Source organism: Mirounga angustirostris, unplaced genomic scaffold, assembly GCF_029215605.1.
Source record: "Mirounga angustirostris isolate CCGP_5_RB_7025 unplaced genomic scaffold, mMirAng1.0.hap1 SCAF_3, whole genome shotgun sequence".
NCBI lineage: Eukaryota > Metazoa > Chordata > Mammalia > Carnivora > Phocidae > Mirounga > Mirounga angustirostris.
The window spans coordinates 93,503,042-93,525,510 of NW_026991711.1; the positions used below are offsets into that span (position 1 = coordinate 93,503,042).

Here is a 22,469-nt window from a genome sequence, read left to right on the forward strand (position 1 = left end):
GCCTGAGCCAGGGCGCAGGGGCAGGAACCAACGCGCTCCTTACCGCGGTGAGAGGCAGGGAGGAAGTGCAGGGATGGGGCCCCGGTACCCCACCCATGGTGCTGTTTGGAGAGGCAGAACAATGCAGAGCTGAGGGGTGCTGACTCATCCAGACTCAGCATGAGCCACTGGGGCAGACTCTCCCACCTGGGGGGCCAGGAGCCAGAAGCAAGGACCCTTGGCAACCTGGAGAGGCTCCTGATGGCTTTGTTCTAAGACCTTCTGTGCGGGTCAGTCAGGCCGGAAATGGGCAGGAATGGACACTTTGCATCCCATTTCACAGACAGCACTACTGAGACCCAAAGCAGCAAGGGCACAGTGATGGTGAGCTCGGCGGCACAGCTGGACTGAACCCGGGACCCAGTGTTATCATGGCCTGGTCTAGGGGCCTTTGCTGAGGATGAGAAAGGGGGGCTCCAGTCACTTGGGGCTGCAGGCCTTCAAACCTCAGCTCGGACCTGCTTCTTGGGGTGACCGAAGGCCTCAGTGGCACCAGGAGATATCCTGCGTAGTCACGCACCTGCCTCTCTCACTCACACACCGTATGCCACCTCATGGCTTCCGCTCGGGTTCTGGGCAGGTGCCATACCCACTCCTCCAGTCAGGTCCTGTCCCTGTCCCCAGCTAACCCTCAACATCTCCCTCAGAGGGTTGCTCCAGAAGCCTCCCAGCCCCACGTGGAGGTCGGGGCTCCAGTGAGACACGCCTAAGGAGGACGGCTCCTTCCCTGGACCCTGAACCCGTCCATCCTGGCCAAGCATGGGGCACCTGCCATGAGGAGCTCACTCGGGGCCTGTCTCCCCCTTGAACGGGCAGCCAGGGAGCAAGCTCCGGGTCCACAGCTCCTGCTCACTTGCTCTCCCCATACCTGCTCCCGTGCCCACCAGGTGCTCAGAGAGCATGCTCCACGTGCGGCCGCTGCACGAATAACTGGAAGAATGAGCGAATGAAGCAGTGAGTATGTCCAGCGTGCAGGCACTGCGGCAGAATGCCTGGGTTCCAGCTCAGCTCTCTCCTAGCTGTGTGGCTTGGAGCAATTCACACGCCTCTCTGAACCTGTGAGCTTAGCTACAACAAGCAATCGCAATAGTGCTCTTACAAATATGTAGTGGGAAGCAGAGGGGAGGCAAGTATGGCAGGCTGATCTTGACCTCTCAAAGATGCATCCGTGTCCTTCCTGATCCCTTGTTAATACTACTATATTAGGAAAAAAAGAAAGGACTTGGCAGATGTGATTAAGGTAAGAATGCTGAGATGAGGAGATTATGGATTATCAGGGGGATCCTAAACGCCAGAGCAAGTGTCCTTATAAAAGAGAGGCAGAGGGACACAGAAGGGGAGGAGGCTGTGTAACCATGGGGATGCAGGCTGGAGGGATGTGGCCACAAGCCAAGGAATGATGGCGGGGGCAAGGGATGGCTTTCCCCCTAGATCCTGCAGAGGAAGCAACCTTTGCAGTATTGACCCAATAGTATTGATTTTAAACTCCTGATCTCCAAAACTGCGAGGGAATATATTCCTGTTGTTTCAAGCCACTGAGTTTCGTGGCAACTTGCTGGGAGCTAATCCAGAATGCACAGCATATTGTGCTGGTGTGGAGGAGGCCCTTGGGAGGGACTGACATCACCATCATTATGACAGTTGCCTTTCTTCTGAGACCATCAACTCTTAGGGAGCAGGGCCTGTGTGTTATTCCTTGGAGTGGCCTAGCCGGAGAGGTGCTCCACCAGCGGCAAGCTGGCAGGGAAGCGGGGAGTCCCCTCCACGCTGGGAGGGCTTCTGAGCATGCTTGCAGGGCTCTGGAGCGTGCCTTCCCCCCTGCCGCCCGGATTACACGGTCACTGGCTCCCCATAGCTGAACGCGCCCTGCACACGGCCCTGACACGCCAACCCCTCCTGCCCCAGGGACCGCTGGCTCGCATGTCCTCATCCTGCCTTTGGGCTGAGATGCTACCACCCACCAGGATCACAGGGCCATGGGTGGAGTCAGAGGGCTCAGAGTGGGGAGGCGGTGACCCCTCTGCTGTTGCCCAGCTGCTCGGGGCCAGGCACCCACTTTCTCAGAAACACTAGGCAGTTGGCCTTGGGCCCGCTGATCAGCTAGAGGGGAAATAAATACCCTGAAGCTGGCCTTCCTGCTCTGAGCTATTCTCCTCCTCAAACTGGGGCTCCTTAGCACCAGGCCTGGCTGAGCAGGGCAGGCATGTGTCTGTTTTCTCCAGGGTATCCCTGAAGGGCAAGGTCAGTGCCCGCTGCCCTAGGCTTACTAGTGGATAGAGCTCCAAGGATCTCCTCTGGGCGGAGTTCAATCTCTTCGGCGAGGGTTTTGTTTGTTGGTTTGGGCTTTGTTTTTCAGTTTTCTGTTTGTTTGGTTGGTTTGGGGTATGTGAAACTGTACGTTGGCAAGCTTGCTCACCACGCCTTCCATATATTAATTTTAAAAGTTCCAGAAATCAAGCCCCTTTCAACATGCACCAAAGGGGTTTGCAACTGGAAAGAGATGTACACTGAATTCTTTTGGAAAGCACCGGAGAACCGCGCCTCTCCAAATCAGAGCCCAATTCATTTTTTTTTGCGACCATCGGCATGTTCCTATGCATCTGGGCTGCACTCTGCCCACGTGGAGAGGCTCTGTAAATCAGCAAGAAGGCTCACTGTAAACAGGACCTGGGACCACAGCATCCAGCCATTTGCTGATTTGTTTGTGTGTTCAAGCATTATTCCCTCAGTCGGTTGGCCAACGTTCACTGAGCGTGGGCCCTGAGGGAATCAGGTGGGGAGCTGGGGGTCTGAGGAGGACTCAGCCAGCACCCCACCCCTAGGAATTCAAAAACTCGACTGACAAGTGCTGCACCAGGTGTGTCTGGGTCAACTCTGACTTTCCCAGGGCTCACCTTAAACCCATACTCGCACAGATCCCAGCAGAGTACGTCAATTGCCATGAGGCTGAGGTGATGACAAGCTGTTAGAGTGATGATCCTGGGGGAGTACCACAGATCCAGCCATGAGTTCAGGAAATCACAGCCCCCTGAGCCTATGGTTCACCTCAGTGCCTTGACGGAATCATGGGTCTGGGACCTCTGGGGTCATGGAGGAGAGTGGACACTAATTGTAGCCTACAAAGAGTATACAAGGTACTAGAGCAGAAAGAAGGGTGGGAGGGAAAGAATTCATTCGTTCTGTTGGGGGCAATCTGAGAAGGCTTCCTGCAGGAGGTGGCATCTGAAACTGTGTCTCAACTCTTATAGAGAAATGGAAAGGAGGCAGTGAGTGGTGCAGGCCTGGTGTTCCAAGGCAGGAGGACAGCTGAACAAAGAGCAGGTCATATCGGGGAATAGCTACCAGAGTCCAGGAGCTGAAAGGCAGACCACACAGCTGATGGGAGAGGAATGTGTGGGAAAAACCTTAAGGAAATGTCGATAACCTGACCTGGGTTATACAAGGAATTTCTCTTCATCCAGACACTTCACTGTGGGAGTGAAGAAAGCAAACACAAACTGAGAGAGGATATCTGCAACACAGATAACTAATTATGGAATGAGTGGCCTTCATATATAAAAAGCTTGTTCATATCAATATGAAAAAGGCAACTCCATACAGAAATGAGCAAAATAACTCCAAAGGCACTTCGCAAGCAGGAAACATTACTGGCCAATAAATACAGGAAAGGATGCTCAGCCTCATCAGTAATCAGGGAAATAGAAAATCCAAATCACAGGACATACCAAAATTGAGGCAACCATTTAAACGTTGCTGACATTACCCTGGTAACAAGGATGTAGAGTGAGCCGAGCCCTCAAGCCCTGCTGGTGGCAAAACCAGCCAAGCAAAAGTCTGGCAACATCTGGGGGTAAAATGTGAATAACCCATGACTCAGCAATTTCACTCCTGGACACGCATTTACTCTAAGGAACAGCCAGCTGTCCAGGGGGCCTGGAGGACGGTACGAGAGCATTCACTGCAATAATGTTCAGAATCGCCAAAACACAGGCACATCCCAGATGCCTGTCAATACTGACTGCCCCAGAGTAGTGAGAATTCATGAATAAGAGACTCAGGCATTGACGGGTGAATCTCTGGAACATAATTTGACCCATGACAGTAGTTTCCCAACGAATCCGTTTGCAATGATTCTGTTTATACCCAGCCCACAGAGCAAAACTAAACAATGTGTTGTTAGGGGAGTCAGACATAAGGTGGAACTGTCACGGATGCAAGAGGATGAGAAACTCCAAATCCCAGAGCTTGGCGGGAGGGGGAGCCCCTGGGGCAGGACCCCAAACGTGCCGGCATGTCCCCAATCCTTAGGCAGGGCAGGGAATGACCGTGTATGATATCATTACTCTTTATATCTTAACCATGCTTCCACTCTTCCTTTTGTGTGTCTTCAATAGTAAATGAGCCTAAAGCTTAAAGAGGAGGGCTGGCTTCTGGTTCGAAGTTGGCTGGGTGGACGGGGGGCTCTGTGGTGGGGAGCGGAGCGACCCGCAGGGTTGGTCGTGAACTTGTGTGGGCTGCCGGGAAGCCTTTGGGGGCTCAGTAGTTGTCTCCCTGCCACCCAGTGGGCTCCTCTTGGCTTCCCCATCCGTCTGCTGCCCAGGCTCCCTGCTGGCCAGCCCCAGCCCGTCCGACAGGCCTGCTCTGCGGCCGACACACGTCTTTATACACAGGCGATCCATTCGACCCTCCACTCACCCCGTTCCCATTACAGACCCGCACACTCCAGCAGACCTAGCCGAGCGCCAACTTTCAGCTGTCACTCCCTACGCAGAGCCATAATAAAGAAATCACTGTTTTCAGCTGACAAAGAGCAGATTTCTTACTAAGTAAACACTGATGTTTTGGTAGGGAAATTAGGTTATAAAACTGCGCCTACAAAGGAGGCCATACACATGGACTTGGTTAAGATCTAGCCACACAGGCAAGAGGGGTTAATTCAATTGCCCACCCTTTATCACATTTTTGTCCCTTTGGAACAGAAGGATAGGAAGGTTATGGGCTTTTTCAAGTATAAAAACTAAAAAAGCATAAAAGACAAGAGGGAAGTATCAAGGAGACTTTTTTCCCTAGCAAAGTGATGACTTGCACAGCGCTGGGGTGGGGGAGAGACCTTGGATGTGAGCCATGTGTTGGGGGGTGGTGAGGCAGGAACACAGCTGGCCCTGGGGAAGAGGCCCTGGGGGAACCAGGCCCAGATTAGGCCCTCTCCAAGTGACCTGTGGTGTGGGTTAACCTCTGGGGATGGGAGGCCTTTGTCTGTAAGAACAGCCAACCTTGGCTGAGCACAGCTGAGCCGAAGCTTCCAGAAAGTCACGGCTCTATGGGGACTGTCCTATCACAGGGCAATGCAAGGGGGCTGGACCTGGAGCCATGGAAGGAATGAGACATGTGGTCCTGGGGCAGGAGGAGCCTTCAGGAAAAGGAGGGGTTTCATTATACTGCCCTCGGGGTCTGGGTTTAAGCCATGAGAAAAGTCCAGGGAGGCGGGTGGGCTACACACAGGGAAACTCCTCCACAGTGAGAATTCTTCAACTCTGGCCTGGCCTGCCAAAGTGGTTGTGGAATTTCCTTTCCTGGATGCCTGTCAAAACGAGAGGGATAATCTCAAATAGTTTAGATAAAAGTCTTCTTAGAGGTGGGTGTGCGGCCAATTTTTACCAAACTTTTGAGTCCATTAGTGGGTGCACTGGAAAAGGCTCCTCTTCATAGAGGGCATCTGTGTCGGCCTGGGAGTGGAGGCCCCGCACTGGAACAGGGGCAACCCCAAGAAGACCGTGGAGCCCCACGGCAGGCTGGGGCTAGGGATGGGATCGGGAGAGACAGGCCTCCCATGCCTTCCTCCTGGTAAACGTTTCCCTTTCCTGGCTTCCTAGTGTCCCGGGCTTCCCCGCCCCCCTTTCTAGCACACCACTCTGTAACTGCCCCATTTTTCCTCCTTCCCCTCCAAGACCATAAGATATGTGTGGGCAGCAAGGCTGGGCCTCCTTGGGCCTGGATCCCCAACACCTGGCCCGAGGCTGGCCCCTCCTAGGCACGGGGTGGTTGACGTCAGAGGAATAAGCACTAAGAACTTCCCCATCTGAGTTAAGCAACAGCTAAACGTAACTTGCTTGGGCAGGGCAGGTCAAGTTCATGTGTCAGAAACGCAGCTCCTGGCAGGAGAGCATGGGAGAAGGGGCTCCCACGGTGCCCAACGTATTTCTTCATCTCCGTGGGCACCAGGGCAAGTAAGCGACGCAGCAGTGCTAACTGCAGCAAGCCTCGGGGGCAGGGCACTGCTCAAGAATCCCCTCAACAGGTGTTGACTAAGGCCGGCAGGAGTGACCTCCAGCGACAGCCCCTGGGACATGGTAAATCCAGCAGCCAGGAACTAGGCTGAATGAATGCATTCTGGGCCCTGGCATCAGCTTCCACCCAGAGTGGACACCCCAGACATGTGGACTGGGAGAGGACCCCACCTCAAAGGCCAATCTATCCCATAACTGAAATTTTACTCTTAGTGATTATTTCCTTTGGATTGATCATTGTTCCGTTCCCCTGTCTGCCAGCAGCGATAACCGCCTGTAGCCCTAAGACTTGCAAGGAGATGCCACTTCCTCTCCAAGGACAATCATGGCACAGAGAAAAGCTCAGGATTAAGCGTCAGTTCTCACTTACTGAGTGATCTTGGGAAGTTCTTAAATTCTGGGAACCTCTAGTTTTCTGCTGTATGAAATGGGGAGAATATCACCTACCTTATAGGGTGCTGGGGGGACTGGATATGATGCCATTTGCCCAGCACCCAGCAGGGTGCCTGGAATTAAATGTGAGTTTACTTCTGGTCTCGACACAAGGGTGAAAAGAGCAAATCACTGTCCGGTGCTCACTACGTAGCAGGGGCTGTTCTATGTGCTTTATACATACTCCCTCACCTTATCCTCAAAACCACCCCATGGGTTACTCTTGTATCCCCATTTTAGAGATAGGGAAGCCAAGGCTCATGGGATGTTAAACTGCCAGGCCAAGGACATAGAGGGTATAAATAACATAGGTAGGATTTGAACCCTGGCCTTACCCCATTCTGCCCACATCCTGGGGGCGTGGAATGGGCTATGCCAAGGTGATGGGGGCCCAGTGGGACAGGAGAAGAACCAGAAAGACCACCTCTCAACTTTGCAGGACCTTCCCACCAGGAAGCCCCTCCCCATACCTGCTTTGCATGCCCTCCCCCACTGCAGACCCACCTTATTTCTGCACACCAAGATTTACTTCACTCCCGGGGCCCCTCCTGCCCTGGGCTGACCACACGGGCTCTCTCCAAAGCCCAGAGCCAGGCAGTTCCTCTTCTGCGAGGGGCTGGCGTTCAGCACTGATCAAAGAGCAGGCCGGCTTATCAGACACGCTCCTCATTAAACTTTTACAGGCCAGATTCCATTATAAATGAGCTGTCTGTCCCACACCGCAGAGCACGTTCCCAGAGCTGGGAATCTGAAGACCTCGGAGCCAGGAGAGTCTTTAGCAGAAGGGTCAGTGCAGAGAGGGGCCCTCTAGGGTTAAACTGCCCGGGTTCCAGTCACAGCTTTGCTACTTACTAGGAGGATGTCGCTAGTGAAAGCAGGCAACCGCATTGTGCCTCAGTTTCTCCACTTAGCAAGTGGGAGTGACGAAGCTGCCTTCCTCATAGGGTGCTGATAAGGGTTAAGTGGTATAATCCAGAGGGCTGGCCCCGGGCTGCTGGGACTGCACCTCAGTTAGCCTGGCCCCAGCATCCGGCTGCCCAGAGGGGTCTCAAAGGCACACTTACATCACCATGAGCCAAGGCTCCACGCCTATTTGCCACCCAGTCCTCAGACAGCTAAGGGAGGAGGGCCAGCTGCCCTACAAACTCCCTAGTCCCAGAGTTCTCCGGGCTCTGTGTCTCCCCGCTCCCTAGCTGCTCTGAAGTACTGGTCAGCTACAGCAGGTTTAAAGGAGCACCCACTGGGGGCGCCTGGGAGGCTCAGTCGTTAAGTGTCTGCCTTCGGCTCAGGTCATGATCCCAGGGTCCTGGGATCGAGCCCCGCATTGGGCTCCCTGCTCTGCGGGAAGCCTGCTTCTCCCTCTCCCACTCCCCCTGCTTGTGTTCCCTCTCTCGCTGTCTCTCTCTCTCTGTCAAATAAATAAATAAAATCTTAAAAAAAAAAAAAAAAAAGGAGCACTCACTGGAGATAAAAGGCCAACTCGGACTCCAGTGAGGGGGAGGACAAGGCCTCTGGTGGGCAGCCCTGGGCCCACCCAGCATCTCAGCCCAGAAGCCAGGCAGACAGGCCCTTCCACCCGCTCTTCCTTTCTTCCACGAATCTCTGAACAGAAGTGCGTGCATTTGCTGAGGGAAGAGAATGTTCTTTGTGAAACACAAAGCCAGTCCTCTCTGAACCATGAACCTAGTGGTGTGGGGCCAAGAATCAAGAAGAAAATATTACTATCTTCCTGCTCCTCAGTGACTGGCTGAGGACAGGGCTCTTAGGGGCCCAGGACGATGCAGGCTGTGTGTTTATTAATCTCACGACGAGCAGGTGCAGTTTTTATTTAACACTGACCTTGGGAAAAGCCATCTTCAAATCCCCCCAGATTAGAAAGTTCAGGAGCTCAGCCAGCAACAGCACTACTTTCTTAAGTGAAGCACACCAACAGAGGGGCTAAACATCCCCATTAATATGCAGTCCCCAGACGCGGTGGCTTCAGACAACCTTAACAGCTCTCCCAGGGGGCTCTGGGTAATTTGCACGCGCGACAAAGTGTGCAGATGATGATGGAAGGCGGAGGTCCTCGCACCCACCAGCTGGCGTTTCCTCTTTTCTTAAAGTACCTGGCCCAGCATGTTGACTTTGCATGAATTGATAGCTAAGCCCCAGAGCCATCTGTCCCCAGCAGGACCCCTCCTCCTCTCTCTTTGTCTCTCAGGGTGGCCTTGGGCCGTGACCACTGGAACCCTGCTCACCAACTACAGCTCAAGATCAAGTGATCTGCAGGGGAGAGACTCGTGGTGGTCAGCTCTAGAGCCTAGGCAGGTGCTGCGGGTCACGGAGGTCAGAGGTCAGGTATGGAACCAGGCAAGAGGAGAGAGAAGGGGACTGTCCTTCCTGTGGCTGAGACGTGGTAGCTGTCTTCGTTCCATATGCTCATCCCCTTTCGCAAGCCGAGAATATGGACAGATTTAGGTCAACTTGTGGGCACTGCATCTGTGAATGGGTGATAAAAAGGAACCAGGGGATTTTTAACACCCCAAACTTTGAAGTTGTTATCGTTGAGAGAAAAAGCCCTACAGCCTGCTGATTGGACGACTCTGGCATGGCAACAAACAGCTCCGGGCCTATTTTCTTGGGTATAAAATAAGCAGGGTGGCCTGCGGTGGTCCCCAGACTCTGGCCTGTAGATAAACAAGCAGATACCCAGTCCTCACCCTAGCCTGAAAGAGCCAGAACTTCTGGGACTGGACCAAAGAACATGCATCTTTAAGACACAGCCTAGTTCAGATTGGCAGCCAGGTTTGAGAACTGCAGCACGAGATGGTCTCGGTAACCCCTCTGGGCGGGAAGCAGCTGGAATTGGTCTGCTCTGAAGCCCCAGGGCAAGGCTTGGATGAGAAGGACCCCATAAGCAACATGGGGAGTTGAAGGGCAACCCCAGCCTCCTGAACCAGGAACCTGAACTTCTCCCTTCCCCGACAGGACATGGGTTGATCCTGGCTCAGGGCAGCCCGGACTCCTGCTTGTATGACCGCATACACAGGGCAAACGGAGAGCTCCAGCTGGGGGTCCCACAGTGCCATGCCTCAGCCTCTGTCCCCACAACACCCAGCAAGCCTGTTTCCAAGGGGCAGGGGCCAGCAACGGATCCAAAGAGGTCCCCTTTCCCACCAGCAGTCGCAAGGCTTTGGAAAGTCTGCAGGGAGTGTTTGCTCCCACCCACCGGCTGGCCTTCTCTTCTCGCCCCTGAGAATGGACTCTTGGACCTTCAGGATCATAACCTCATGGGGTTGGGGGGGTCACAAAAGAACCCCGCCTGACAACAAGAACAACCCCTCTACCCATTTATCTCCCCAACACGTGTGGTTTACACAGATAAGAAATGCCGCCCCAGGAGTCCATGGGCAGTGCCATCTACTCTTCTAGAACCACCTGAGCATTAGCGAGCTATGCAAATCCTGCTGTGGGTTTGTACTTCTAGGAGATGCGGGAAGGTGGCTGTCAGGATGGGGCAGGGGCATCTATGAAGAAGCCGGCCCCGCGTGCTGGCTGAGTTTCCACCTGCTGTTCCCCATGCCCCACTCTTCCCTGTGTGGCTGCCTGTGGGAGGGGAGGGCTGTCACCTGGACCCTGGGACCTTTGCCATGTGCCCCCCACTTGTCCTACCCATCCCCTAACTGCTCCCACGGGTGTCCTGGAACCAAATCTGACCACTCCCTCTTACTCCTGGTTGCCGAGAGGATAAAGTCCAAATTCTTCAACTGGGAGAAAAAAGACCCCTCCTCTCTCCATCCCCAATGGTACTCCTTCTGTCCTATTTTCCACCTTCTTATGCCGCAGCCACAAGACAGAAGCCTCTTCAAATGTCATGCCATAGCCTGCCTCTGCCATAAGGTGCCTGGGCCTGCCATGACCCCCGCCCTCATAAGCAAATAGCAACCGTGAGAATCATCATTGTTAACATCTACTCAATGTTTCCAAACTGTTCTCACTGCTTTATTTATATGATCCCACTGAATCCTCAAAATAACTCCATAGATGGGATAAGTACTCTCATGACGCCCGATTACAGATGGAAAAACTGAGGTTTATTCGTTTGGGTTGGTAAGCTCTCCCAAGTGCAGAGCCAGGGTTCCAGGCCAGCTAGCGGGGCAGGGCTGGTGACAGATCATTCCTGCGGCTCCGGTGGCGGGCACGACCAGCTCGCGGTGGAGCATGCACGCGGAGCCCTTGTGCACAAGGCGCCCAATCCCCGGGCCGTGAGGACCACGAGAGCCAATGGCGCGGAGCGGCAGGCCGAGGCTCCCGCTCGGGTGACAAGAGATGACACCGCACCTCATTTGCCGTGCAACGTTTGTGTAATTAGACACATTAGGCGCGGAGGAGGCGTGGGCTACAGCAGGGGCTTGAGGGATCGGGTGCTCCACCGGGCTCCTCCCGCATTAATCACACAAGCCAGAGCCACAGGGCCGTTGTTTTCTTAGAGGCCTCGTCCTGTTTCCCATCTGAGGCACGGAGGGGGGAGGGTGAAAGGGTCCGGAAGCACTCGCCGTGTCCCCCTGTGGCCGGGTGGGTACCGACCATCCTGAGGCTAATGGGGAGCCCCTGGGAGCCCACCCCGGCAGGGCACGGGGCTCTGGGAACACAGCGCTGCTGCCCATCATCACTTGGGTGTTAACCCGGACAGCCCGGCCCCGGGTGGGGAGGGGAGGCCAGCATGCCCGCCTTGCAGGGATGACACGGGCCAAGTCGGTGTGCCTCTCTGAAGCCCAGCACCTGCGCTCACGAGGCCGTCAACAAGGCACACCTGCCTGCCCCCAGAGCCCGCCTGCCCCAGGCCCTGCACACGCTGTTGACACCCTTTACTGTATTCTACTGGGTGATGCCACGCTGGCCACTGGGGCTTGGTGATCCCAAATAAGCCCCAGAGCTGTCCCTGCCCGAATCCCTGGAATCCAGGACCGTAACTTTCTAGGGGGAAAGGGACTTTGCAGATGTGATGGAGTTGAGGATCCTGAGACAGGAAGATTATCTTGGATTATCCGGGTGGGCCCTCAAAGCCATCGCCCGCCCTTTAGAAGGGAGGCAGAGGGAGAAAAGCATTACGGAAGAGGAAGAAGGATGCGAGGACAGAAGCAGCGGTGGGGGGGGGGGGGGGGGGTGGAGAAGGCTATATGACCAGAGGCATGGGTCCCCGGCTGAGGCACGCAAGTGGCCTCCAGAAACTAGGGAAGTCAAGGAAATAGAGTCTCTGCTAGAGTCTCCAGAAGGAACCAACACCCCACCAACACCTTGACTGATTTCAGACTTCTGCCCTCCTGAACCGTCCGAGAGTAAGTATCATTGTAAGCCACAGGGGAATCTGTTACAGCAGCGACAGGAGACTGATACACCCCCCTTCAGGCATCAAGTCGGTTCAAGAGTCATCTGGGCCAGTGAGTGACAAGGCCATTTCCACAGGCCCACTCGCCTGGCCAGACCTCCCCTGCTGCCTGCCATGAAGGCTTTCTATTTCTCCGGGTGCTCTGCCCATACCTCACCCCTCAGTGGCCAGGAAGGAAGCAGGCCCAGAGAGGGGACATGACTCGTGTCCAACCCAGGGCTGGTGAATAGCAAAGCCTGGAGAAGACTCAGGGACTGCCTCCTAGCTCTCCACCGGCCCAAGGTGGGGACAGCACCGAGAGCTCCCTATCCAGTGCCAGGGCCTTGCCTGCAGCAGCATCCCAAACATGAGCCCCACCCCAGTGTTTCTGACTCATCAATTGGGCCTGGGGCCAGAGAATCTGTATTCCTCACAGGCTCCCAGGGGACCAGTGGTCATCCATGTGCTCCCAAGGGAGAGGCCTGGGCTCAGGGGGTTGTAATTAGGTTTCTAACCCTCCCACTCTGTAAGGCGGCAACCCTGGTGGTTAATATTTCACCTCTCCTTGCTGCCTCAGTTCCTTCCTCTGTAAAATGGAATGATAAAAAATGCCCATCTCTCAGGGTTGTGAGAGGGTTAAGGGAGATGAGGTACGTGAAGTCCGTACAACAGAGCCTGGTCAGTAGGTGGGAACGATTAGGAGAAATGGCAGTCATCAATGGTGGGGTCTACTTATAGCTCTGTGGTGGTCGCTAGGTATGTGGGGACACGTGAGCCAAGATAGTCACCCATGCTATCCTGTGTGGACTGTGCCTCCAGGAGCGACCAGCACTGCCCACGTCTCTGACCAGCACCCGGCCCCTTCCAGGGGGCCCTTCCCTGCGGGTCTGCTGTGCCCAGGATCTCTGTCACAACCAGTCCAGCATTTCTCAGGAGCAGAAAGTCAGCAATTCTAATCCCCTCCCAAATAGGGACTCAGCTCCTTGTTTCTCCTTCAGTGCTCAGATGCAACCAACTGAGCCATTTTTGGGTGATCCACTAGCTCCAAACACGTGCACCCCCCCCACTGTGGTCTTAGGCCCTGCAGCTGGAGGGTCTGGGAGGCGGGCAGAGGGCTGAAAGGGCCCCATCACCTACCAGGTGGGCACCGGGTGCCAGCAGCAGACCCTCTTCAAGGAAGAACCAGCGACACACACTGACATGAAATGAGAAGTTTCCAACATTTGAAAGGCCCTGAGAGACAACTTGTGGGGCCTCCCAATGCGCAAATCTGGGACCATTTCAACCACACACAAATAGTGACGACAATAGAGTATAACTCAGAATAATACGCCTGTCCATGCATTTATTTGGTATAAATAAATAATCAAAGAAAGAAAGACAGGGGGCGCGGGGGGGGGGCGGGGAGAAGGGACCATTCCTCACAGGAGAATTCCAGGCAAAAAATGCGGAAGGAATGATGGAAACAAAAAATCATCATTTGGAAAACACTAATAATATGGTTTCTGTTGAGAACCATCTGATGGGTGTGAAAGTAGGTAAAAATTTGATAAAACACAGGATATTTACATATTACCGAAGTCTCAGCCCCTCCCCTAAGATACCTGTTAATGACAAAGGGACCAACTTTAAAGTGGAGAAACCCAGCAGACCTCACCTTAGCTAAGTGAGCTGCAGCGATGAGAAAAATGAACCTCTCCAGTGATGAGAACTATTGTCATTGTGCGTGTCTCCTGACATAACACACTAGGAAGGACACAGCGCCACTTTTATGGTATTATTCCCCAAAATGCTTATTCTGAATTTCATCATGAGGCAAATTTAGGCAAGAGTCCCCGAACAAGGACACCTGTACATTTTGTACTGGCCTGTCCTCTTCAAGAAGGTCAAGGTCATGAAAGACAAGAGAAACTAATCCAGCCACTAGCCTGGATTAAAGAAGGTTTGACCACGAAATGCAAAGGCCGCATCCCGAACAGGGAAAAAAAGACATGAGTGGGGCAACTAAGGAAATGTGGATACAATTTACAAGTCACTTAATGACCCTGTATCAGTCTTCGGTCACATAGGATGTGACCCCTGGGGAAGCCCAGCGGAGGGTATCATGGAAATCTTTGTGCTATTTTTGCAACTGTTTTCCATGTCTGAAATTATTTCAAAGTGAAAGATACTTTAAAAAAAAAAAAGTCCCCGATTTTCTCGGCCTCGGGGAGGCAGCAATGGGTGCCCAGAAACAGGAGCTGCCTGGAGGCTGGGACCTTCTCAGTCACCAGCCTCCTCATCAGGCACAGTGCTGGCTTTGAACATAGGGAGTGCTCAGCCAGGAGCTGGGAGAGGCAGCAAGTAGGGTTTGTCTTCAAAGGGTGGAGAGCACTCTCACTTAGCCAACACTGATCCTGGACCTATTCTGTGTCAGCCATTGGCAGGGCAGCAAGGAGAGGGAAGCTCAGAGCCTGCTGGGGAGAAGGTGGGAAAACAGATCATTCCGGGGAAGGGGCCCCACTCAGTGTTGGGGACCCCGGTGCCCCAAGAGGAGCATTCCTCTTGGAATGTGTGTGCTAGAACCCTGAACAGCAACTTGGCATGGACAGATGAGGTGGCTGTGTCCAGAGGGGCCCTGGGCCCAGTCGATCCTTTGCAGTAGGTTTCCTCCAAGCTGGTGTGGGGAGCGGCAGAGATGTGGGGGTAGGGCAAAGGTTCCAGCCTCTCCTCTGGAAGCAGAATGGATGGGGTAGCGCGGGGCCCAGTCTTAGAGTCATAAAGACCAAGCAAAGTGACATCAGCTCCAGGCTTCGAGGCCTTAGGTGAGAACGAAGAGGGACAGGACTCGGCTTAGTGAGAGGGCACTGGCACACATCCTGCTACCTGGGGGCCTCAAAGCAGGGAGTGCGAGGAGGCCCCAGAGTGTAACATGACCTTGTCCTCATCAGGAAGGTGATTACAGTATAGCGTCTAAACCGGGACATGTAGAAAGGGCGCTATGAATTATTATACAGTGACAATGTGTAACTAAGGTCACCGTACTCATTTTTTTAAATTTTATTTATTTATTTGAGATAGAGCAAGTGAGAGAGGTAGCACGAGCGGGGAGAAGGGCAGAGGGAGAGAGAGGAGCAGGCTCTCTGCTGAGCAGGGAACCCGAAGGGGGCTCGATCCGGGGACCTTGAGATCATGACCTGAGCCAAAGGCAGATGCTTAACCAACTGAGCCACCCAGGCGCTCCTAAGGTCACCGTACTTATATAGGACCTTTGGCCTGGAAGAAATTCCCACTGCATGGGTGCACACAGAGCCCCAAGGTGCTATGGATGCACAGGGACAGCCCTCAGCCTTGGCAGTGGGGATGTGCGAGCCGAGCAGGGCTTCCTTCTCAGGTAACCAGAGGGAGCTGGGTGTTCACAACCCACCTACACATTCACCCGGGGTCCTGGGTCAGCGCACTCCTGGTGGCAAGGGGGACTGTTGGCTTAGGACAGTGCAGTTGAGGAACACCAGAAAGACAGACAGAGGCAGGACAAGTGGCTGAGGCTGCTGGCCTCCCCCGCAGCAGGTGACCACATGCCGGTGGGCGGAGGGCAGAACTTACCCGTGCATGCCGTGGACAGAGTGGGGCTCATAATGGTACCTTCCCTCCTGGTGTCTCATGTCAATCGGTAAGGGAGCATGGAGCGGTGGCAAAAGGTGCTGCGGCACTGTGGAGTGGGAGAGAGAAACAGGCCTTCAAAAACTTTTCCCCTCCCTCCAAAAGCCATTTTCGAAGGGCTTTAAAGCTCAATGAATTTCAGAGCCCGAGTAGCCAGGACAGGGAGCTCCACGCGGTGCCCTGGCTATCACACGCCCACGGAGGGGGATGAATAAATAATCAAAGGCAGCCCGAGGATCCTACATCTTTCACATAAAAGATCCCCAACCGCGCTCTTGACAAAGACAAGCAGCTAAGCGCTCTTTGAACTCGGGGAGATTACAGGCTCAGCCGCAAATCAGGGCTGACAGAGCTGGCAGACTGCTGCCCATCTCGGCCCGGGCTGCGTGTGGCTCCGGATGCCACAGTCACCCTGGCTGGAAATATTTACCTAGAACCATCTGTGAAGCCAGGGCCCGCTCCCGGCGCGGCCAGCCTCAGGAAGGCCCAACCCCGCCGAGCCGCCTGCCCCGTTCTGTTGGGTCTGTTAATTCTGCAGCTCTTCGTATTAATGACTGACCCCCAAATGAGCTGGTGGGTGCCTCCAAGACGCAGACGCCAGCACGTGAGCCTTGCTTCCAGAGTCGTGTCAGCCTCCCGTCGGCACTTGGCCTGCCCTCAACAAATCATCATGGTAATTGTAGGATGCTCTTTGCTTATTTAAAAAAAAAAAAAAAAAAATTCCTGGGTCCCCTGGAGGCAAACATAATTATAGGCTTTAGGAAAACAAGCCTCTTTAAAAAGTAGTTAGACTGAGAAAAGGGCTAAGAAGTGGCGATTCCTCAGTCAACTCTTACTCGGGTTGAATGCCATGGGCCAGCAGGCGTGCGTGTGGAGTCTGAATTGCAGAATCCTCGCAAGAGATGGGCATGGGTTTGTTTCTCGTGCGTACAGGTCAGCTGACTGCCCAGCCTACTGTAAGGGTTTCTGCTCTCGGTTTCCCTGCAAACAGGTCCTGGGACTGTCCCATAAGCACTATGAATTCTTTTTTTTTTATTGTGGTCAAATATATATAACCTAAAATTTACCATTTGAACCATTTTTAAGTGTACGGCTCAGTGGCATTAATACATTCAAATTGGGGGGCAACCACCATCCATTTCCAGAACTTTTCCATCTTCCCCAGCTGAGACTCTGTCCCCATTAAACACTAATTCCCCATTCCTCCTCTCTCCCAGCCCCCCGGCAACCACCATTCGCCTTTCTGTCGCCATGAGTCTGAGTATTCTACATACCTCATATGAGTGGAATCGTACGGTATTTGTCCTTTTCTGTCTAGCTCATGTCACTTAGCATAATGTCCCCAAGGTTCATCTGGTATAGCATGTGTCAGAAGTTCCTTTTTAAGGCTGAATGATATTCCACTGTATGGATGTATTCCTGGTCTGGCTATCCATCCACTTGTCAACAGATACTTGGGTTGAACACCATGAATTCTTTTTTTTTAAGATTTTTTTTTAATTTTGCAGGTGCCTGGGGGGGCTCAGTCGGTTAAGCATCCGACTCTTGATTTCAGCTCAGGTTGTGATTTCAGGATTGTGAGATGGAGCCCCTCATTGGGTTCCACAGTTCGTGTGGAGCCTGCTTAAGATTCTCTCTCTCCCTCTGCCCCTCCCCACCCTTGCTTGTGCACACTCCCTCTCTTAAAAAAAAAAAAAAAAAAAAAAGATTTTTTTTTTTTTTATTTTTAAGTAATCTCTACACCCAGCGTGGAGCTCAGACTCACAACCCCAAGATCAAGAGTCCCACACTCCACTGACTGAGCCATCATGAATTCTTAAAAGAAAATTTTCCCCCTGAAATTTTAACCTTAATTTTCACATACTCAAATTTATCCTCATAGTTCCACAAAACTGGCACCTTCCATGAGTACTGAGAACAACAACAACAAAAAATGAATCTTCTCACCCTGACTAAATCAGTTTGCCAAATACAGACTCCACAAATCTTGGGCTCCAAGGGGACACACGATACAGCAGCCGTGTTGTCCCGTCCCTCTGGTGGGGCCCTCACTTGCGGAGCTGGAGATTGCTGGAATGACCACACCCCATCCCCTTAGGCCCACCCATGTCCTCTGAGAGGACTCCGGTGGCGGTGACAAGATGCCCCCAGGGGACTCAGCAGGGAAGCTGTGTCCAGCTCCCCAGATGTTTAGGAAAGGGCCTTTCGGGTATATATATATTTTTTAATGTGGCCAGGCAGACCAGATTATAGTATTATTAATAAAATAAAAATAGTTTGCCTTTGTGTGTTTCTGAATGTTTTCCTGCATACCCCCCCCCCCCCGCCCACCACTGAGGCAGCCAGGGTAGGTGTTACTGTGCCTATTTCACAGATGAGGAAATAGAGGCTATGGGTGATTTCAGCCCAAAGTCACAAAGCTGAAAAACAACAGAACCTGGAGGAGAATCCAAGGCCCAGGACAGCTGGTCATGGGCTTTTCCCTCTGCCCAGCCAAAATGAATCCTCAGAGGCAGTCTGTGGGTACAAAGGTGATCCCTGGCGTCCTTCTGGTCTCACCTTGAGTATATATTATATTTAACAAATGCTCATGTAGGACTGGGCCCACTCCTAGCGCTTTGCAGATATCAGTTCCTGGCTCTTCATGGCACCCCAGGGGGCATTGACCCCAGAATTCCCAGTCCTCCCACTGGCCGTCCCGCAGCACCCAGGTGTGCTTTTCTTCTCTCCTCTTGCTGCCTGCAGAAGCAGAAGGCAGTCCCCTAATGCCGCAGAGCCCAGACCTTCCCCTCGACCTCACTAGCTAGGAGTGCTCTTCTCGGGGTTAATGCAACTTCACCCGGGTCTCAAGAGCTATAAAATCTGCAGGAATGAAGTGCTCATGGTCGTCTACCAGGCGAACATGAAATGGAGGTGATACCAGGGCTGAAGCCAGGGCCGTGTATGTGTGGTGTGCACGTGTGCATGTGTTATGTGCGTATGTGTGTGTGTGTGAGAGAGAGAGAGAGAGAGGGAGAGAGAGATGGGGAAGGAGGAAACTGGGGCTTCTGGGAAGAGGCATTAAGACACACAGCCACCCCGAGTCCTGCTGCAGCTGAGGCCACACCCCCCTTTCTGCCTGATCGCTGGGGTGCAGGCTGTGGAGACTACCAGAGGAAGTGGCTTTCTCTTAACTCAGAGCTGCGGGCCAGACCATGCGACAGTGGGGAAATCATGTCTCCTCTCTGGGCATTACCTTACCCATCTGTATAATGGGAATTAAATGGGCTTTAAGATCCTTCCTACCAGGACAGTCCTGCTGTTTGTGAATGGTCACTTGTTCCCCGGAGAAAGAGCCATGCTTGTCCCAGCCAGTGACACATTGAGGTCATAGGACGGATCCCTGAGCAGGGGACAGGAGCTTGGGGCGCAGGCGGTACCACGTCACTGTGGCTTTATCCATACAACTCACTACTAGGGACCAGTGACTCTTCTGGATGCACACGGCCCACCAGCCCCTGATTATCCCTGAGCCCCCACCAGCTGTCTCTGGGGCCAACTGTGCACCCCAGGCCATTCAAGGCGTGAAGGTTGATCTGGCCCATCTGAGTTCTCAGGACCCTTTCAGACCGGCATGGACCGTCCCCGCGCGCCCCTCTTTCAGAAGTGAATGCTTTGCTCAGAGCCCTTCCTCCTGGCTGCAGGGGGAGAAATTCCCTTTTGGACTCTGGCAAGAAATCACCCGGTCCAGAGGCCGTCCGCAGCACCCAAGGAACACGAAAATACACATAAAGGACAAGAGCTGACTTCAAGTGACATATTGAATGAAATCCTTCCACACATTGTTTTCATTGTGGGCTCTTTTTTTAAGTTAAAAAAAAATCCAAACTAAATCATGTCCTTCCGGCAGGGGGTTTGGGGGAAAAACATATACACACACATACATCCCATATGTCATTTCAAAGAAATGGCTCTCTTTTTAAGTTTCTGGGGAAGAAACCCTAAGCTGGGAATTTTCTACGGATCACCCCTGCCCCTCTGAAGAAAATGCACATTTGTTTTTGATCCTACACAGAAAGACGACCAGTCTGGGAAGCTGAGGACGGTGGGGCCTGGACTTTTATTTTTAAACCCAGAATCTTTCTGTGCTAAGGTTTAAAAGCCAGATGCTCCTTGGCTGGTGGTCCCAAGGGTGAGGATTCGCTGGCCTTGGTGTTGTCCTTGGTCTAACGGGAGGGGGCACAGAGGACCCTCTGTGATAGTCTAGTTCGTGTCCCATTAATAGTGACTCTGGTGAATTTCTGCCAGAGAAGATGGGGAGGGGTCAGCAGAGGGTTCAGACACAGAATCGGGAAGACTGGGTCATCGAAACATGACCGGGCAGCTGCGTCAGCAGCCGGAGGAATTCTCCTCGGATGAAGTCATGTGTTGCTACAACACGGAGTCGCTGCCCTGAGGACTGAGCTCAGAGAGGGCCGGAGAGGCTGATCCAGAGCCAGAGGGGCTGGCGAGGTGGAAGGAGCCATCTTCCAGAACAGACTGGATGCGTTAGGGACACACGGCCCTCTGGGCTGTCCACTCCCTGGAGATTAGCATGGTCTTCATTTCCTGTGGTCATTTCCATTAAGACCACAGAAGGCAATTAGCTCAGAGCACATGGGCCGGTATGCTCTGGGCCTGGGACCAGAGAAGCAAAAGGTTTCTGCACGAAGGGCTGCAACGCCCTGGTGCTGACCGAGGTGTCTCTGGAAGGAGACCTGGTCCTAGCACAACACAGGTCCGAGTTATGGCGAGGCAGAAACGCATGTCGTTGCGGTCCCCAGGGCCCTGAGAGGGAGGCCAGGGGCCAGGGCAGGGTGTGGATCCCCATAGCCTTCTTGAGCAGCTGGCCCGTGCCCCACGGCTGCATCACAGACACCCTGATGGCTCCAGGCCGCCTCTAATAAGCTGCAATGGAGGCATTCCAATTTGGCATGCCTCTAGGGGGCCAGGAAAGGGCTCCTTGGCTTCCAATTTCTCTTGCACCACGGGGGACTCTCCTTGGGATCCCCAGTTAAAGACAAATGCATTTCATTCCTTTCCCTTACAATTCCTTGCATCGTAATATCCAGTGTAACGGTTTCATTCATTTTCTTAAAAGCAAACAGACCTTGGGAAAGTCACAGAAACAAATTCACACTAAAGTGCAGATGACTCACCAGGTCGCTTTCCCTTTAATGGCGGGACCCAGGCAGCTGGAGACACCTGTATCTTTGGAGAAGGAAGGTGCTCACGTGGAGGAAAGAGAAATGGGCACACGAGCAGGCTTGAAGACCAGCACGGTGTACTTTACAGTTAGATTGAAATCCAGATTGTTCCTGAGCTGCACATCAGTCAAACGACATTCTTAAGGGGGATGACATGTCCCTATGGTCTACGGAGCTTGGGATGGGGTAAGAAGCACGTGAGCCATAAGTCCCAACAGACTTGGGTGTGAACCCCGGTTTCATCATCTGCTAACAAGTGACAAGCACTCTGGGCTTCAGTGTCTTCATCTGTAAAATGGGAACGACACCAACCCTTGCTGTTGTATTGCATGTTTGCAGTGTGGCACAGAGCAAAATATCAGTAAGTGGCACTTCCCTCCCTCACCACTGTGAGTCCCAGAGGAAATGCGAGCAAGGGCCCTACTCCTTGGTGTAAGGGACGCTGAGATGCATCAGGCAAGCACTCAGATGTGGCATCCACCGCTCGATGTACATCCCATAGGACCTGGTGCTCCCCGACTCACTGCGTGATAGAGTGGGGACGGGCAGAGAGGATGGGTCATGGGCTCAGGAACATTGCTGAAAAGGTCTTCCACCAATGGATCCCTGCTGACTGTACCCCGATTTCCACACGGTACATTTGCTTGAGACTCAGACTGCTACTCCCGACTCCACTGCTTCCCACCATTGTGTCCCTAGTGTCTGTGCTGGTGCTGGCAAAACCAAAAAACAGGCGGGGGGGGCCTGCAGGTGGCCTGCTGAGTTCAGTGAACAGCACGGGGAAATTTGTCTTAAAGGTGGGTTTTAAAAATAGGGATCCCCCTCCTCATCTGCCTTTAGCCCCATCACCCTGCTTTGCAGCGGTAAGTCAGCCCCTGGGAAGCCCAAGGCAGAAGCAGGTGTGATCGCGTCCCAGGCAGGTGACACCTCCCATGTACGGGAGGGTGGCGGTTCCGAGGACGGGACCCCTTGTATGATCCCATTTCCTTAAACCAAACCTACCTTTCCCCCACTAGAAAGCAAGGGGGCATTGATGGCCTGGACAAGTGCACCTTTGGGGAGGCCTCTCCCATCCCAGTAGAGAGAGAGAGGATGCTACTCTTGGTTCCACCCTAAAGACCTAACTTGGTCAGTTGAACTGTTTAACCCTTCCATGAACAGAAAGTTTAACCCTTCCATGAACAGAAACGTGAAGATGCTCTACAAAATGAAAAATGTTAATCGTGCGGGGAAGGGACAATGATTGACACCTTCATTTTCTGTGCGGCTGGCCCCGGGTGATTAGCCGCCCTTCAGCAGATGCTGGATGCTAGCCTGTTGCCCGCACGGCTACAGTCTACGTTTTAGCCCTTGAAGCTGGGCTCGTCACAAATCCCACAGGGCAGGACTACTACATTCTCTCCCATTCCTGTGGAGATCCTGGGCCCACTTCTCAGGGATTCTGGAGCTAAAGGCTTCCTAGGAAATACCAGAAATGATAGCACCAGCTCCTAA

The 22,469-nt window shown here is 53.3% G+C and overlaps 1 protein-coding gene across 3 annotated transcripts in view; it reads right to left on the reverse strand.

The window, feature by feature from the left end:
* GLI2 (GLI family zinc finger 2) overlaps positions 1-22,469 on the reverse strand; it is a 245,890-nt gene that overhangs the window by 45,845 nt on the left and 177,576 nt on the right. For 2 of the 3 annotated variants that reach the window (XM_045869019.3, XM_064586407.1), the window contains one exon: positions 15,694-15,799. The exons of the other annotated variant lie outside the window; for it this stretch is intronic. In XM_045869019.3, coding sequence (XP_045724975.2) covers positions 15,694-15,799 — 106 coding nt within the window. The remainder of the gene's footprint in view (positions 1-15,693; positions 15,800-22,469) is intronic. 3 annotated transcript variants of the gene reach the window in all.